The sequence below is a fragment of the Pelecanus crispus genome, chromosome 4, assembly GCF_030463565.1.
Source record: "Pelecanus crispus isolate bPelCri1 chromosome 4, bPelCri1.pri, whole genome shotgun sequence".
NCBI lineage: Eukaryota > Metazoa > Chordata > Aves > Pelecaniformes > Pelecanidae > Pelecanus > Pelecanus crispus.
Window position 1 is genome coordinate 17,406,327 of NC_134646.1, and position 12,537 is coordinate 17,418,863.

The window sequence follows — 12,537 nt, forward strand, 5'->3', positions numbered from 1 at the left end:
AGATTTCAGAGTAGCACAGTGATTATAAGCAGGTGTTTATACACATGTGCTGAAGAGACTGTATATTCAAATACCCTTCCTAAGTGAGAAACAGGGTATGTTAGTCTACGTCTTGTATTGATTCTGTGTTTGTTTCTTCTTTTTTTGTTTTTGCTTATTGTTTCTCTCTGCAGGTAAAGAAGTGAGAAGGATCTCACTGAAATACTGAGAAAACCCTGTCTCACTGAATTTGATTTTTTGGGACTTCAGGATGGAAGCCTTGTGTTTAAGAGTTTCCTTGCTGCTGCTGGTTCCAGGATTTGTCCTCAGTGACAGCTCTGACAGATATGCTGCCAATCAGAGTGACTTGGGAAACTACCTTTCCACTTTCTCAGGGATCGAATCCAGCATACTCCTCACCACCAGACAGCCCCTGGTGTCCAACCAAACTGTCAAATGCTCCCAGCAGACTAAGATCGCTGAAACTTTTAAATACATTAACACGGTGGTATCTTGCGCTATTTTCATCGTTGGAATGGTTGGGAATGCAACTCTGCTGAGGATCATTTACCAGAACAAGTGTATGAGGAATGGCCCGAATGCACTGATAGCCAGTCTGGCACTAGGAGACCTTATCTATATTGTCATTGATATTCCTATCATTGTGTACAAGGTAGGATGCAACAACAATACATTCTAATTGCAGTTTCCTTACAAGTACCTGTCTGTTCTCTATGGTTACTTCTTTGTCTAAGTAGTGCTCTTTGGTCAATGAATAGTCCACTTAAGAAAAAATACAACTTTTTTCTGTTCTACAACAAAAACCTTGCTCTCAGGTCTCACCTCCGTAAAGAAAAAGTGTATCTCCTTTCAAAGATGATGTAGCTCTTAGCTCTTAACCAAAGAGTGGCCTTGGGCATTTCACAGGAATCCTTCATTTATTCTAGCTACTATAGCTAGCAAAAGAATTTTTGAGCGAAGACTTTTTATAAACTGTTCTCCTCCTTGATGGACATAGAGCATTGGACTAGTTGCTATTTTTGGAATATCCTATCCTTACTTTATGTTTTCCCAGAAAATACTCTCTGTGATCTGCAGGCTTCATGTTATGACTTTGCAGAGAGAGATTATGTCTGTTGAGTGTTAATGATTTAATTTAATATTCATTAATAGCAGATTCTCAGAATTCTTCCAGAGTTAGTAAAATCAACTCTATCACAGAACATTTTTCAAATACTAAATTTAATCTGGATTTGTCAAAGTATAAGGATCCTCAGGAATTCTTTCATCTGGTATAAAGTTATCCTGTCCCAGTTTTTTTTATTTTCCATTTTAATTAAACAAAGCCATAAAGCAGTGCGTTTTCTGATGCAATATATGTTTACTAATGTAACTTGCATGATTCCAGGACAGGCTTGAATGAACAGAACTGAGTCCTTTTTTAATATATCTCACTGATATTAACTTATCTTAGAAAATTGTCAAAGAATTTTCTAAGTTTCCATCTGTATCTTTGTGGATTGTATACAGGTGCATAGCTGATAGGATATTATAATTTTCCTTTTTTTTCTCAGTAAAAACTTACAGCGTTTCTGTTAGGAAATAAAACACTAAGTAATATAATGAGAAAAACCCCATTCCTCCCAAGTTTGGCCCTTAAAGATTCTAGAGACTTAACTTTTATTTACATGTGTTTTAAACAAAACATTTTAATGCATAACTTGATAATAACTAGCGTCCTGTGGTTTCAGATTGGATTTTAAAATTAAACAGTGAATTGAAAAGACGTATTTTGTATCTATATAACTATTGAAATCATCACTATTGACCTACATTATAACGTAGGTATTGATAGGACAAGATCATAAAAATTTGAATTCATTAATGGATTAAAAATATGTATATGTGCATACATTACATTTGCACAGGGGAGGCATGTTATCTATGGTAAAATGCAGTACCTGGTTCTGATATTCCAGTAGTATAAATTACAGATAAGTCTTTTAACTTTATCTGGTTTTAATATAATATGAATTTGAAACTAGGACAAAAACTGTTAATAATAATGCACGTGATTTAATGGAAATTCTAGTTTCCACTTTTCAACATTCCGCCTGGAAAAGTAAATAATCAATTTGTTGATAAGATAGCAGATATCTGTAGAGTATTTTGGATTAATGAGTTGATGAGAAAGATTAGCCTCTGCCTGATTTGAGATTCACCTGTCTTCCATAGCTGTGTGGATGCCTAGTGGGACATAGGATTGGGGTTCTGCATGTTTTCATTATTCTTAGTGAACTGGACTCGTAGCCTGGACTGCATCTCCCATGATGCATTACAGTTTCCTCCCTGGTAAATTATCCTGATGTCTTTATGGATAATTGCTAAGGCAGTGTTCTTACTTCTTGTGCTATTTCTGATTAGAAGTTTTAAGGAAAAATGGCATGTGTTTTTTTCAGAGCTGAGTTTGGGAAAGAATACATATTTTATTACACAATTTTTTCTAACTTTTCAAGAGCTCTGCTGCTTCTTCACAAAGAGGAATGAAAATCTGGAATTAATTTTGCCTCTCAGAATTGCCTTTTGATGGTCTTCTGAAAATTCTTTAGAAGTTTAGTTAAAAGTAACAAACACTTTTTTTTACATTCCATTTACTACTTTGCAATACATTTTTTCTATTAATTTTCTGACACTTCTTTGGCATTCTATAGGTTCACTTGCCTTGCTATATCTCATATGATGAACAGAACTGTGGTCCTGAATATCTCTGTACAAATGAAATTTCCTTAGCCTATATGAAAATTTATTTCTGTACTGCAGAGAAATATTTGATAAATAAAGGCTGTGAATGAAACTGCAGCCCCTTGACATCAATGTATGTCAATTCCCACATGTTAGAAGGCAGAATTAAAATCACATTTACAAGCATAATTCTAGCTTTTAGTAATTTTTTGAGGGCTTGAACCTCCAAAATAAATTACTTAAAAATTACCATATACAACCATCTTGTATAAGGTTAGCTACGTGTATTCTGATACAGGGAAGCATTTATAATATTCATAAGGGAGCTTGAGTGCTTCTGATAAGAAATTCTATTATTATTTATAGTCCATTTTCCATATAAACCATTCAGTAATATGTCTGCTTACAATAGGAGTTGATTTTAAAGTTTATTAAATGTCATTCCTGTTTGTATTACTAGGGATCCTAAAATCTGTGGCACCATTTAGCCCCTCTTGTTGAGTGACAGTATGAACGGTGGCCACTGGAAATATCACAATTTGAAAGTGGAAGTGATAGTCTTTTAGGGAAAAAAATTAAAGTGGTTTTCTTTTTGTTTTAAAGTTTAAATTTTAAAGTACTTTATACACTTAGTTCTGAACTTTATTTTAAAGATTCTTTTAGCTTCAGAGAACCATGTATTAGTATCCTATATAAACAAATGGTGTCAAACACTTAATACGTTATAAGTCAGATCTTCATTTTTAGGAGGACAAAACAGCTCTGAAATCAGAATTAGAGTAAACAAGCATTCATCTGCATATTAAAATAGCCAATAGTACAGTATTAAGATGGCCACATCGTATAGAACAAAATATGTAACACTATGTAATTATAATGTAATATCAGAAATAGGTATAATCACTTTCCTGAAACATAAGGTAGCCTTAACTATTTTGAAACTACTTTCAAAAGAGAAGTAGGTAATGTTACTGATATTCAAATCCGCTCTACAAATCCTTAGAAAGAAGCAGCTATAAGATAATAGTAATTGAAAACGTAAGGTCACAGGAGAATTGAGTCCATCACGCTGTTATGCATTTACACAATTAACAAAGATGTGATGCTGGAAAAAAACCCAGAAATTATGTAATTTATGTCAGCTAAAGATATGGTCACAGGTGTTTGACATTTTTATCCTTTCTTCACGGTACAGTAGGCTCAAAAATTCCCCCTTACTTTCTCCAATTACTGTAATTATATAGTGGATTCCCTTTAGCAATGTGTTAAATGGATTGAGATGTGAGTAATATTCACTAGCCTCCTTTGAAGATATTCTGGATGTATTAAAGCCCCATTACACTTAATTACCACTAGTATATCCACCTGTAGTATCAAATCAATATTAAAAATTGTAACAAATTGAGTTTTACAGGAAGGGTGCCAGTTATAAATCTAGCCTTAATAGACCAAACTAAGACAATTTAATTTTCAATCACATGTTTATAGCACCCGGACCCAAATAGTTTCCACTTTACCGAAAACATACCCATCTCAGACATTCAAGATGTCAAAGCCTAAAGCCTCCAATTCGGTAAGAATGACTTCTTTGCAGTGAAAAGAAGATTGAGAAATACAACTTTATGTTTTATGCTGCTGTAGAGGTAGGGTTAAGGCACTGAAGAGGAGACAGGTTACATACCTCCTTTTCTAGTACCATGTGCCATAGCACATAGGTGAAAGCTGCTGCATCACCTGCATTACCCATCACTGCCATGCGTATTTGCAGCAAACAAGCTAAGTTTGGACCCAATGCACAAAAACTTCTTTAGAGGACTGCTTTCCATAAAGAAACTAGACAGTTTTCTAAGGCTATACATAGGCAGCAGCAGAATATCCACAGCACTATTGCCTTGGCTGCACTAAAGCTCTGGAAAGCCCTTATGGCTGCTGCTGCTGTCTCTGTGTAAAGTTTAGCAGAGCAACAGCAAGAACAACAGATGCTCCCCACAGAAAAAGCTGTCCATAGCTCTTTCTTCAGCTTATGGAGCTAGAAACACTCTAGGCCAAGGCTCTCACCTTCGGAATGGCAAAATTCAGTCTTAAGTATGTTATTGGGAAGTCCTGAGGTGTCTCTGCTTCCATTTCTATGCAATTTAGAGAAAAATGTTTAAATGAGTTCTATTTATTGAAAACTGACCTACATAGGCTTGACATAAATTATATTGCCTTACATCTTAATATGCTTAACTCCTTAAACCATTAGTTTATAAAGATGTAGATTAAGCAAATTTGCCAGTTTTTAATCTGTTTCTTTAAATGTGAGTAACAAACATTTTCCTAATTATTTTAGTGGTATAAAATGAAAGACATCTACCCAGAAAACAAGCAAGAGTGCCCACTGCTCAAACAGCTCAAAAAGATGATGTTTTCTTTAATAAACTAAGCTTTTTTGTTAGTAAATTGATATTCATGTTTACCTTAGTTGCAACAGCATCTAAATCTGAGTAGTCCACCTAGAACACTATGAGTCTAAATATAAAAGGTAGCTGGCAGTAAGCTAACATCTTCAGCCATTTTGTTTTCAGTAAAGGAAGACTTAGCTGAGGCATTTCTAGTCATGGATGTTTTTTAACATCAGAGCAAATGCATACGTTTTAGACCAATCCCTTCTTAATCGCAAACTATGTGGCATATCTGATTATCTTTACTGACAGAATAAATAGGAATAATAAATATAAATATAATAATATAAATATAATAGTAGTATTATACATAAGCAGGGATTATAATTAAACACATTGGGACTGATTGTGTAGGCTAATAGAACAAGTGATATCCACAGTAGTTATAGTTTTGGGCCAAAGGAGTATAAGGCCAAGCCCACAGCACGCATAAAGTTAAGGGTACTTAGAAAAGAACCCCACCCTTCAAAAGCAAAATTTGTCAGATGTGCAGCGTATATTTCTCAATGAAGTACCAACAACACCAGTAGGAAATTCTGAGGCCACCAGCTTAACAACTGAATTCTTATCAGTGATTCTAAGATCGCTTCTTTGGTAGCCCAGTGTGACGCAGAAATCCATATAACTTGCTCAGAACATGACCTATTATTTGGGTGTATGTCTCCACGTAGTGATCATACATAAAAGAAATCTAGGGGTAGCACAGGAATTGATCGCTGAGTCCTGAAGGCAGAAGTTACCCAAAATGGAACAGGGAAGGGAAGTCCATCAGGAATCTGTTCTCTCCATTTAAAGATTACAGCTTCCTAGCAGAAAGTGCTTAATGTGCATACCACGGTAGGAGTTAAGGAAGAGATTTTATATTCTAGGTCTTAGTTCAAGATCCACTCTGCCTTTAACTAATGGCTGTACTTTGAGGGGGTGGGATATATGTTCCCTTAAATGTACAGGCAGCTCCTCCCTCATCTTCAATTTCACATCTCACACCTGCCTTGCTGTTCTGTGGATTTGTAATACTGTAGAGTACCTAGAGACTCTAGATTTAACAGAATATTTTAGCATGTTCGCTCTCTTTATTTTTCAATCAGCTGAACTCTACAGATAACAAGGAATTGTTTTGATTGCGCATATCCAGGATTTACCAGTTCTACAGTAATTTCTGAGCAATCCTGTCACTCTCTTAAGGAACACACAAAAGATAACACAGCTGGAAGAATAACAAAAGTAATATTTTGCCCAGGGATTCAAAAAAAATTTTTCAACAAATCACCATGCACATAAGCACACCTTGCAGCTCATCTCCCTGAAGAAGAGCAGCACAGCCTGAGAAGCAGTCTACCTAAAAGGATGGGAAGTTAGCCAACACCACGGAACAACAAAAAAGAAACTAATCCTACTTTGTAAACAGCAAAAATACCACAGGGGAGATGTCTAGAGTTGTTAGGAATGCTTTACCACTAAGTAGATTTTTTTAAGAGATATAAACATTTTAACAAGAATGTAAAACTTAAGATTTATTTTTTTACCAGTTAGTCTAGATAGAATGTTCTGCTTCAAAAGCAGGGCATTTGTTTTCTTACCTTTCAGGATCTCTTGAATTATAATCTATTTTCTCTTGTGTAAAAACTATACATTCCCTTCTATAGCTGCCTAAGCAGGAGGAAAAGACTGTACACATTCATGAAATGGCATGAGACCCTCTGCTACCTCCACCTTTACTCATCTGGGCAAAGATGAGCAAAATAGCAGAAAAAGCTGTGGTAGGGCAATTCAGAGCAAAAATGTCTTTGATGGTTCTCACACATCCCCACATAACCTTTCTTCCTTCCAGAAAAAACACAGTCAGTCTTTCATGCAACCAAAGTGGAAAAAAGATGGTTCTTGGTTGTAGCAAAATTAGGAATGTATTTCCTGCAAAGAACAACTGAAGAGATGCAGTGTGCCTTCTCTACCCTGGCAGTATCATGAATCTAAGTATAAGGAAAAAACCAAGTGATACGAAAGTTAGCAGAAGCCCAAACTATCATGTCACCATGATATACTCAATATTGGTCTTGTGCCCTGCATTATAAAGGTTAGACTTGTTCTTTGTTTTCCTGTACTTTTCCTCTACTCGCTGTCCTTCCCAAAGTTGAGGCTTTTCACTCCTGCAGTGGGAATGGAAGGAATACCTAGAGACAGGCTGTGTTCTCTCTCCTTCACCCTTACAGCTCTCCCTCTTTCCAGTGAAGTGGTGGAGCACAGCTGAGATACGTATGTGGGATGAGCAACAGTCTGTGGGTGCCAAGCAGGAAATGGATGAGGATTGTCCTGCAATGCAATTCTCTCTTGGATATGTGGGTTGTAGAAAGAAGAGAAAGGCTTGAGAACACGCAGTGAATTCTTGTCCTATGAAGTTTCGTGGGGACAGAAGGGTCCCAGCTGAGTCACTGAATCAAAATACCACAATCGAAATACCACAAGCAGGAGACTCAATCCACCCTTCTTCCTAACTAACCAGGGTTACAGATCAGAGACAGGAGGAACACTTCAGTCAGAATCATAATTTTTTGTCACTTAATGCAGTCAGCTCAGTGGTACAGACCTTGGACACTTCTGTGTTCAGTCAGATTTCACCTGGATTCTAACCAAAACACCAGGTACCCTATTTGGCCCATGCCTTAAAGCAGACAAGGGCATACATAATTGTAGAACACAATTTAAGACAGAGCTTTACCAAGACAGCTCAATGTCTCCTAGAGGAAACTAGCCTTAAAAAACAAAGAAAAAAACCCCAACCCCCAAATGTGCTGATCTGACAAAAACAGAGCAACTTCTCTTGTCTTTCATCCTGGACTATGTTGCAAGGAAAGGAAATCACCCCAGAATACACTGATTTTGTAACTCCTACTCCACAGTTAAGAGATGCTGGTCAGTTATACAACTAGATATTATCTATACAAACAGAAATCTGCTGGTTTGGTCCCTTTCTCCATTAGTGCACAAGTATAACAGAAGTCATGGAATAAAGAAGGTATTTCTATTTGTCCTGCTGAAGACAGAGCAGAAATTCTGACTGCCAGGGTTGTGCCAGAGTTGTTCCATCAGTATCACTGAATATTTAAATGCCATGAAACTCAGGAGAGTTTCCTGCATGGGGGCAGCATGAGGGGTAAGCACAATCTGTATGAAACACATTTCAGTTTCTGGGAAACAGATCGTGTGTGTCATCACAACGAGTGGATATAGGAAGAGGAAGGCTCTAGAGCACTAGGATGAGAGCAGAGCAGCAAAGAGCAGGTATGAAACCTTTGCTTTCATCCTCAATGCCATGCGGCAGAGAGAGAGGACCTCCTGATATGTGGTTGTTGAACCAAAGCAGTTTTTATAGAGTAGCTCAGAGCCAGTTCATATCTAGCACCTAACCCAGTCCATCTATTTTGGGCTGAGCTCCAGGGTCATCATCTGCCTGTAAACACACGGTATCAGCCTAGTGTTAGATAAACACTGTGGATGCACATGAGCATGTACTGGTGAATACTCATGTGGTTGGATTATAACATTCTCTCTTTTAGACTATATCTAAATTGCTTGGGATGCACAGCGGGACTTTATCTATGTTTTGTACATCAGCTGGCATACTAATGGGGGTTAGAAAATAGTAACAGCAGTAGAATAAAATCAACTGAGTGACATTTAAAAATCATTGCAAAGGAATGTTCTCAGCACTGCTGTCTTGTTTGTTTCAAGCTGCAGCGTCAGGGCAGAGGCCATATAAAGCAGCAGAGAAGAGGGGATGCTCAAGGAAGCTGTGGCTGTCTGGTCACTTTGCTAGGTTTTTAAGACCGATGGTAGAACCTTGAAATCTTGGTTTCTGATTTCAGTGTAAAAATATGCTGTTGACTACACTTTTTTCTTGCTCAGGAATTGCACCACAGTTGAACTGTATGAAATACTCCTAAGTTGCAAACTGCACAAGGGGAAAAGTACATTTCCTTTGCCGCATGCCTTATTTTGAAACCTCAGAGATTTTGTGAGTGGGTTTGCAAAAGCACAATCCATTTGACCAACTCATGGAGAACTGGGATACAAGTTGGGGTAATCAGCCTGATTCCTCCTATCCTTGTGCCTTGAGAGAAAATGTAATCTAAAATTTTACACTCATTTCGTTTGGATATTAAAACATGCAAAAGCACTGGAAGAGCAGAGCCAGTAGTTCCAGTTCTTATATTGTACCTAAGCAAATCAGGACTAATTCAATTAAATTCCTGGGCCCATTTTTTTATACAAAATAAATGTTTTATTTCCCTGTGAAATAACTCTGAAGTTTCTGTACCCTGCTAGGGCAGAACAGAGGGAAATGGACTTGTTTTGATGTAAAATTAGTAAAACCAAAGACAGGATGCTGACTAAAAATATCTACAGAAGAAAAAACTAGCACCTGATCCAAGGGGAAGTAATGAATGCATAGCTGATGTGGAATGATAATGGAGTATACCCACAGAAATGATTGCAAAGTTAATCTTAAAAATCAAATAACTTAATTCTGATCCAAGTGATCTTGATTAAAATCAACTTGAAAAGAATGTCTAATGATTTGGTACTGATGTTACTTCAATTAGTGGAAAAGTGTAAGAAACAAAAGGAATAAAATACTTTTAATCTTAAAAAAGGAGAGCTTCCTGGGGTGTGCAGAAGATGTGTACATGCTGGAACCACGATAAAGCTTCCCCTGCAAGGAGTAATGAGTTAGTGAACCTTTTTCAAGTACAACACTTTTCTTTTTGAAGCTAATATTTGCCTTGTAGTAACAGAGTTTCACAGTCACTACAAAGTGCTTGTTCATTTCTATGGCTCGGTATACGCTGCAGCCACAGTCAGTGCACATAAATGAATAGGTGGCTATCTTTCAGTTGCCTTTTAAAGTGTGATCTATAATGATAAATCAGTTTTGGGACTCTGGCTGGCACAGGGCATTGACAAAAGTCTGCTAGGGCCTATTTGCCCTGGCAGTGCCATTTATAATTTAGCCTTCACCCAGTGGTGCCTTGAGAACTGTTCCGATTTTACCCAAACCCAGACAAGAGTCTGGAGCTGAAATTTCACGTGACTACAACTGGTTGGAGAATTACCATGGATTCAGATTGCCCCTTCTTTTTCCAACATTTTTTCTGTATCCGCAACGTAAACTAAAGCCTCATGCAAGAGTTCTAGAGAAAAGCCAAAAATATGCCCTGCGAACATTTGTTATAATATTGCAAATCCTCCTGGAGCTTTCAATGTATTTCATTCAGTCAAAAAATACATATAACATCAGAGGAACTAATCAACAGCTTGCAGGTATAATCTCATTACCTTTGTTACTGAAGGTACTGACAATAGTTGACTCACCAATCCTAGTGATCCATTCCCTAGCCTTCTGGCACAAGGGGGATCTGCTTTCATCATCAAGTATGATTGTCATAAACTGGAATACCATTGCAAAGGTGCTCACATTTTCTCTGCTGTGATCTTGGTGGTAAATAAGATACCCAGCCCTCCTTGAAGAAGGCAAGAGTTCTCAATATGCCAGAAAACATGCAGCAACATATAGTAGCAGAACAAGAGCAAGTGGAACCACATTTATATGATATTCTAACACTCTCAAGAAATAGGGAGTAGACAAACTTGGATTGATGCTATAGCTTATGTTGAGAAATCTCATTCTAATATTCAGTGGAAGAGGAAAAATAATCCAGTAAAAAATATAATGCCTAACAGGTAACGCCTTTCCTTTTAATGAGCAGTCACACACATAAGTTTGTGTCATAGTATTAACACCCAGTTGTCTGAAAGCTAATATCTGTCTTGAAATACAAGTAATCAAACAGCAATATGAATATGGTACTAGAGAGACATAGGCAGCATGTAGTACATAGCTGCTTCCAGCATTTCTGAGGTATTATTTGGGGAAAAAAAAGCACAAGTAAATTAGCATTGTGATGAATGGCTATAAAAAAGAGGGGATGTGAAAAAGCCAGATTAGGACTGACTATAAAGACAAGATGAATGCCTACAAATCTGGCATTCTGTGATAAGCATCCTGTACTCTACAGCAAAGCGCTCTGAAGAACTCATGCTGTGAAAAAACAAAAAGGTAACTGCTACCTTAACTGAGATAAAGACAGATGTGAATTTTAACTCCCAAGAGTTAAGATTTATATTGTTAAAGGTAGTGATAATCAGTACGTTTCAATTTAATAGTAATTTAAATAGAAATAAAATGTTTACTTTGAATACTACAGTCCTGAGCTATAACCAAAATTTGTTTTTCTAATTCTGCAGACAGAATCCACCCACTCTTACTAGATGAGTGTGTTCCAGAGCCTAAGCTTGTACTGAAAAAATTTTCTAGTCCTTATAGTTGCAAAGTTAACTGTCAAAACGTGAACTGACTGTAAGCAAAGAAGTCTGCCCAAGTATGACGATGGCCTGGCAGAACAGGTCTGCAAGAAAGTAAACTCTGAAAACAATTCAAATTTCTATTGATTTAATCATGTTCCAAACAGTATAATCTTTGTTGAGTTTTAACTGTAAAAATGTTAAAAATACATGATTAATAGGTTGTGTTTATCATTGAAAGAACACAAGTAATTTCTGCATGTAGAATGCAATGGCGTCAGTCCTTGCACATTTGTGCAGATGAAAGCATGGTTCCTTGTTCTCTCTTTTCCATTTTACACTCTTGCCCAGGGACAACTAGACTGTGGCACATCACACATACTCTATTTATTGGAGATGCTTGTTGTGCCACCAGTTTATCTCCATCTCAAGCACTTGAAAATAAAACTGTTGTGAAGTTTAAATGTATTTTAGTTCCATAAAATACTGGTTACAGACCAGTCCCAGGTCTGGATCTGACTGTCTTCAAAAAGTCAGCAAAATTAGGTTTGAGAAGCTTTCAGAAGCTTGGGTTTGGCTTATAATTTTTGTTGGCTTATAATTGTTTGGCTTATAATTGTTACGCCACAGTGTAACATTTGCTGTCTTCCTCTGAAGCAAATAAAAACATCTCCAAATTTAGATGGTACCATCAAAATATTCTGTGTTCTAGCCTTTGTTCAGTAAGGCTTAATGTAAATCCAATGACTGCACAGTAGCAATAATTATATCCAGTAAGACAATTATTATTACTGCCTTTAAAAATGTGCCCCCTGTTCATATAAGGGATACAACATCCACTATGATGCTGACAAAGTTACACATCTGGCTCAAGCATTTGATATTTTCATTTCAAGTCTAATGCTTTCTATTACACAACCACTTTAGCAGAAGTTGGTAAGAGCATAAGAACTGCTGGGCTGAATCACACAAAGAACTCCTCTTATTCAGTATCCTACCCCTGACAAAGGCT

The 12,537-nt window shown here is 37.0% G+C and overlaps 1 protein-coding gene across 2 annotated transcripts in view; it reads left to right on the top strand.

Annotated features, from left to right (window-relative positions):
• The first annotated feature begins 250 nt into the window (after positions 1 to 250).
• EDNRA (endothelin receptor type A) overlaps positions 251 to 12,537 on the top strand; it is a 28,169-nt gene continuing 15,882 nt past the window's right edge. For both annotated transcript variants that reach the window (XM_075709207.1, XM_075709208.1), the window contains exon 1: positions 251 to 652. In XM_075709207.1, the coding sequence (XP_075565322.1) occupies positions 251 to 652 (402 nt within the window). The remainder of the gene's footprint in view (positions 653 to 12,537) is intronic.